Source organism: Lactuca serriola, chromosome 6 (assembly GCF_051521515.1).
Source record: "Lactuca serriola cultivar US96UC23 chromosome 6, Lser_US96UC23_V15, whole genome shotgun sequence".
Taxonomy (NCBI): domain Eukaryota; kingdom Viridiplantae; phylum Streptophyta; class Magnoliopsida; order Asterales; family Asteraceae; genus Lactuca; species Lactuca serriola.
The window spans coordinates 132,919,113-132,925,657 of NC_136413.1; the positions used below are offsets into that span (position 1 = coordinate 132,919,113).

General features: G+C 34.6%; 2 protein-coding genes across 3 annotated transcripts; both read right to left on the minus strand.

Moving 5' to 3' along the window:
* Nucleotides 1-648: 648 nt before the first annotated feature.
* On the minus strand, nt 649-2,861 carry LOC145056866 (Tetratricopeptide repeat (TPR)-like superfamily protein). 2 transcript variants are annotated; one of them, XM_079004587.1, is made up of 3 exons: nt 2,716-2,861; nt 1,228-2,614; nt 649-1,056 (listed from the first exon to the last, which is right to left on the minus strand). In XM_079004587.1, the coding sequence occupies exons 2-3, from the start codon at nt 2,566-2,568 to the stop codon at nt 883-885; spliced, it is 1,515 nt and encodes a 504-aa protein (XP_078860713.1). In that variant the 5' UTR covers nt 2,569-2,614; nt 2,716-2,861; the 3' UTR covers nt 649-882. The 2 variants fall into 2 exon arrangements, with proteins under 2 accessions (XP_078860713.1, XP_078860712.1); XM_079004586.1 differs by having other exon boundaries at nt 1,228-2,856.
* A 1,077-nt stretch (nt 2,862-3,938) lies between these two features.
* MORF3 (plastid developmental protein DAG) lies at nt 3,939-5,564 on the minus strand. Its single transcript, XM_079004588.1, has 4 exons — nt 5,089-5,564; nt 4,614-4,711; nt 4,414-4,479; nt 3,939-4,331 (listed from the first exon to the last, which is right to left on the minus strand). Exons 1-4 carry the CDS (start codon nt 5,445-5,447, stop codon nt 4,090-4,092), a joined length of 765 nt encoding a protein of 254 aa, XP_078860714.1. The 5' UTR covers nt 5,448-5,564; the 3' UTR covers nt 3,939-4,089.
* Nucleotides 5,565-6,545: the final 981 nt, after the last annotated feature.

Consider the following 6,545-nt stretch of genomic DNA (forward strand, 5'->3'; position numbering starts at 1 on the left):
ATGACTTTTATGCAATTGACCTTTACAAATAATAATACTATATTTAATATATTTGCACATTTGTACATATTCAAACTCCAAATCCCACCCCGCCTAACCCTAGCTACACCCACTCCCTCTACACACACCTCATAGCATCCGCACCAACACCTGCACCCCCACCCATACATATTTCTTAGAAAATTTTTCAAGTTAACTATTTCCTAACTTTTTTTTATTTTATTATTTTCTTATGTTTTAGATTTTGATGAACATTTGTGATAGGTCTCGGCCAAAGCATGTATCTTTCGGTGAAAGAGTGACCACAATAATATCTTTATAATAAACCTGAGTATTCTTTATTTATTCTGAAGCTTCCAATGAATATATTTCGGAGATTAAAAGTTAAAGCTTCAATTAAAAGATCAACGATATTCTAAAAGATAAACCGTAAATAACAATAAAAATAAAAATAAATACTAAAAACATGGGACTGTTGGCCTTATACTTGGTCTCTCAATGCTCTCTTTGTTTATGCTATTACAGGTCACATCATCTATACATACACCATACAAACAGCACATACCAAATAAAATTGAAAAACTTGCCAACATAATCCTAATCATAGAAGCAAGACTAAAAAGAAACATTAAATATAAAAAAAAATCATAAAAGACAAGTTAAGGATGTATATTATCAAAAGAACAAGTCAATTTTACAATCAATACAATGAAACAAACTATAAAACACCAGAAAATACAACACCCTTGTGATCATATAAAACTCAAATTCAACAAATATCTAGTTTCGAAAATTATTACCCGTATAACAAGAAACCCGTGAACACAAAATATATATTAAAAAAAAAAAAAAAAAAACATCATTTTTTTATAAAATCCTTGCTTAGCTGGCCAATTTAGTAAGGCGATGTATAGTACTTCTTGCAACCCTATTTCCTGGATCAATGTTCATCACAGTTCTCAAGTCTTCTGCTCCAAGTTTGTATTTTTCCATACTCTCATATAATAACGCACGTTGTACTAAAACAGAAACATTTTTCTTGTCTTGTTCCAATACCTATGGAAAACAAAAAATCGTAAGGGTATTTTCGTCTTTTTGCACAAACAAGAGATTCAAAGATAGTTTCTATCCCATAATGCATGTCAAACACAGTGTAAGAAAAGTAATGATAATAATAATAATAAGATAAGGAACAATTTTAATGGAGAAAAAGAAAAAAAAAAGTACCTTTGAACAATCAGCAACTGCCTTCTTGTATTCTCCTACTTCTTTGTAACATGAAGCTCTAGATGACAAGACTTCCATGGTGGCAACATTATCACCACTTTTTTCCAAAAGAATCACAGCCCAAGAAAGCCATTTAATGGCATCAGGATATTGTCCTGCTTTATAATTATCCATTCCTTTGTTCTTTGCTGACGAGGATGTAACGCCAGCTGGCGGTGGTGGAAGCCCTTCAAGCTCAGTTGTCCCACCAACATCACCTCCTGATCCTCCTCCAATGTCAGACTCAAAACCCCAATCTTCAGCCCCTGCAAATTGTTGGCTTGCAAGATTCTCTGAATCTTTTGAAGATGAAGTGAAAAGAATGTCAAAATCATTTCCTGTTGATGATTGAACTGGTGGTTGATTTTGTTTCCCATTAAAACCAAAATCATCCAGTTTGGATGATTGAACTGGTGGTGGATTTGAAATATTACCAAAACCAAATCCAAAATCATCCACTTTTGGTTGAGACTGAGAACCCATGGATGAACCTGTGAAACTAGGATTGGTGTTGGGTTTTGAATCTTTTGATGCATTTTGAAAGCTACCAAACATATCATCCCCTGATTTTGTTGGTGTGCTTGTTTTGTTTCCTGATTTTGTTCCAGAAGCGGGTTTAGAGCTGAAATCAACTAAAGATCCAAAGGGGTCCTTGTTTGAATTCATGCCACCTCCAATGCCACTCATGGTTGAGCTTTTCATTGATGAACCTCCAAGGTTTTGATTCTTGTTGCCATAACCACTTGTGTTGTAATTCCCAGAACCTTGTGAAGAAGAAGAACCCCAACCACCACTACTGTTCATAGTATTACCAGGTTTCGGCAATGAATTGGCCATACCTCCCATTGAATAAGCGCTTCTACTAGCTGTTTGTGATGAAGCAGGTGCGACATTCTTCAATGGAACATTGCTATTGTTACCTTTACCTGCCCCTAAATTTGATCCAAGCAAATCACTAAACAGATTAGGGTTTTTACTCGCAATCCCGATATTCGAAGTGCTTGAAGGACGCTGTGGTGCCGACGAAGCCCAGCTTCTTCCCGTGATATCTCCAACCATTGATGTCGGTCCATTTAAAGGGCCGCCGAGAGTGGACGACGGCGCAGGAGCGGCGGGTTGGTGAGTCCAGGATGGTTTGTTGGGTTGCCACGACGGCGTCGTGGTGTAAGGCTTAGGTTGCGTGAAAGTATTGTTGTTGTTCTGACCATTAAGAGGTTTGGAACGATTCGAATTGATTCCGAGATCGAAATCAAAGTTGTTGAGAGATCCAGATTGATTTGATCTTCCGTAATTCGAATTCATATTAAAGGTTCTTTTTTTCTTTTTTTGGATATTGCCTTAACAGGATCTGAATTTCAATTTTTCAGAAACGATTTTGATGACACAACAGAAATTAGAACAAACAGATCGGAGAAAAATGAATGCGATCTGGATCAACACAGGGCGTACCTTACGTCGTACCGCTTGATGCCGCCGTATCCGCCGTCGTAGCCGCCGTGTTCCGACGGTAAATTGATCGGGGTTAGTTGATAAGCGGATACCAGCTCAGATTTGAAGAAAAAATGGATTCTTGGATCCTTTTTTCGCCGAAAGACGTGTTTTGGTCTGATCATCTAAGAGTCTAGAAAACTACATAAATGGTCCCTTACATTTGGCTTAATGAATACTTTTACCCCTTGGAGTTTGTAAGTCGCCTGTTTGGTACCATTAAATAGACTAATGCAAAAAATCTAAGAATACCACCCAACTATATATTGATCAAATGAGACAACTCGACTTTCAGTTTGATGTCATTTACACAAAAACAGTCAAAATTGATTAATATTTTCTAAAATGTAGTTAGGTTTTTTTATGTATCAGGTTTTTAAATTATAGAATTTATTGGGCGAGTTAGAAGGTGCAGATTATCCTTTATTCTATAAATATGGAGAGTTTGATGTTGTCATTGCTACGAGTGAAACATGTATAATATGTTGTAAATGATAGATCCATCTAGGACATAGAAAAAATGTGTTTTACAAGAAAGAATCGGGGAAAATAACAAAGAAGATAAAGTTGGTCACCAACAATGACATTCTTGTGTTGATGAAAAAGGCAAGCCCTTTTGTATTTTATACAACAAGCAAATTTTAGAAAGGGAAAAAAAATGTTGATTACACAAATTTTCATTGATTTCATGTATATTTTAGGATTCAACTAAAGGACGTAATCAATATTGTGTTTTTATTGATTCAAGTATTTATAATACAAATAATGCATATTTATTTTATAGTTTTAAAAGTCAAATGGCACCTCCCAAACTTTTATGGTGTTGTTAGCTGAAGAGATGAATGTGGTAAAGGAATAACCTTGTAAACATGTTACTACTAAATTATTAAGAATGAAGTTTAGATTGTCATCATTTGATTGAAATGGGTCAAGAACCCTAAGTGGAAGTTCTAAATGGAAAAGTATCAAATTGCTTGACAATTAACATATGAAAATAATATGTTGACTAGTTGTTATAAAGCTTGGTTTAAATCAAAATGTTGAATTAAACCTATTCTAGCATGAAAAAGTGAAATATGTGTAAAAATTGTAATCGTGACATTTAACACTGATTCTTAGTTTATTTACAGAGATCACTTGAACATGTTTTATGCTTCTTTGTAATAGATTTCGCTTTTCATCGATATCCAAAATTAGCAATGAAATCACACAAAAATATAGATAAACAAAGTGCTCTCAAAAACATCATATGCAAAACAAGCTAACATCACTAGAAAAATCCACTTACTAAACTTTAACTTATCCAAATTTGTTTTAAGATTCCAAAAGCAAACCCTAGTTTTCCGTAAACCCTCCACCACCATTTTGGGCGGCAGGGTAGGCGGCCGGAGGCTGAGCAATAGTATCTCTCCGATCGTGGGCCCACCCCTCTCTTTGAACCGGCTCTCTACGTATAGTTTGCATCGTCTCACGGCGTTTATCGTATCGTGGCCGTGGACGCGGCCTTGTGTTTTGTTGTCTGTCTGCAAATCTGTACTGAGGACGCGGTATCACTTGCCCATCAATAAATTGATCCCCTACAGATACAAACATGACTTAATCTGGTAAACTATATAAATAAATAAAAATTAAAAAAAAAAAAAAAAAAAAAGTACAAACCTCCATAATCTTTATTGGGAACATCAAGATATGAGTCAGGCAAAACCCAAAGAACACCAGGTAGACCTGAATGAAAGAAAAAAAAAATGTTAATCTGGTAAGCAATATATGCGTGTTTGTTTATGACTTAATTTATTCTTTTTAGCCACTAAATGAAAGTTCACCATTTAACCCTAAAGAGCTTAAAGATTTAAGAGAACCTTTGACTTTGTAGGATAACTCCTCAGATATCAAAGCACCGAATCCAGTATAAGTTGTTGTAGAAACAGAGTAAATCTTCTTCTTTGCCTCCTCCTCACTGAAAATCAAGAAACAACCAAAACGCTTCATACATAATCATAATGCGGAATTGCAGATCACTACTAATACATTAATGCAATTGACAAACTTTTAGGGTATGATTAAGAACATTTTCAAAATCTCTAATTTCAAAATATGATAAAGATTTTGAGAGTTTTCTGATGGAAATTGACAACTGTGACAGTATGTATTGGCTAATATATTACAAAAATGGTTGTAAGAGTATCATATGTAATTATGAAATGGAGAGACGACAGAAACTAGGGTTTTACAACGTAAGAAGCAAAAGGATTCAATTAAGTAGAAATTCCTAATAATATAGTAAAATTAAACATAGATTATAATATGAAGAAGAACATATGTTGATGGCAATACCTTCCGAGAACAGAAGCTAGGGTTTTGACATAGGAATTTATCATTTCATCTTCGGAGGGTTTAGGGTCGGTGGGGAACTCCATGACGATAAGCCAATGTTCATAATCGCAGCCATCAAGCAAAATAGTCTCCTTTGGGGGACGGTTGCTCCAGTTTGGTGATGGATCGTTCAAGGGAGAATAACCCGACCCGGATGTTTTGAGTCGAACAGGGATTCTAGGAGCGAGTTGTGGAGATTGGTAATGGTGGTCCAGGAGTGGGAGAGCAAATCGAGAGCGATAAGTGATTGAAGATGATGGTGATGATCTGAGACGAGAGAATATAGAGGTTAGGGTACGTCTGGTGGAGACGCTCGCCATAGGTGGCCGGTGTCTTCTTTATCGAAAGTATGCGTTTACGCTCGGAGGGTTCTGGTAGGGCTTCCGACGGATGAATCGACACGACGAATCTATTAAAATGGGAAAATGGTACAGTTGAGTACTCTAACTATAATTTTGTTTTAGTAAGGAGACCAAAATAAATCTTTTTTATAATAAAAAAAATATAATGTGAAAATCCGAATTAATATTCTGGAATTTTGACTTAAATTTTAGAATTAAAAAAAAAAAAAAAAAAAAAAACAAGTCCCAAATTTTTAGAATTAACAAAAAATACTCAATAAGAAGTCCCAAATTCAAAGAAGAAATTTCAAGAAAAAATAATTGTTTTTTACTAAAATTTAACAAAAAATAAGCAAACATAATAAATATGAAATATATTGATAATATGATTTAAAATCAAACATTTAATTTGAAACGGTAATACCAAACACGTGGAAATGGATATTTCAAGTATAAATAGAGACTTTTTTGAAAAAAAATGCAAAAAAAAAGAAGAAAATGAAGACATAGATCAGATTCACAAATAGTTTCATCAAGAATGAAAGATACTTACTTGGAAGTATGAGCTTTGATGATAATGATGCCATGTAGTGATTTCTTTCTTCCCATAATGTTGTCTTTCTGATTGTTTGATGGAGAGTGTTTTTTATTGATGCCTTAATACAAATGATCGTGGTGTTATATAGGGGTTAGAGCATAAATGAAGTGCTCTTCATTTCCCCTGATCGTTCATATGTACAAGCGCATTAATTCATCAATTGCAACTTATGGGCAAGAGATTTGGAACCACACAAATATAGTCCCTCAAGTTATAAACAATTGTCATATCCATCATACTACAAATATTTAAGTCCAACGACCTATTCTGTCATTATGGCAATTATCATGGTACACAATATAAATGTACCTAACATGTAATGAGTATTACAAAATAGTCCTAAGGCCACAATAATGTGTTATTTTCCAACATTCTCCCACTTGGCCGAGAGACTATTTGTATACATGTTTCATTATTTGGTCAAGATAAGTTCATCATGTTTCATATTAATATCAAAAGCAGAAAAGTACAGCCTTGCG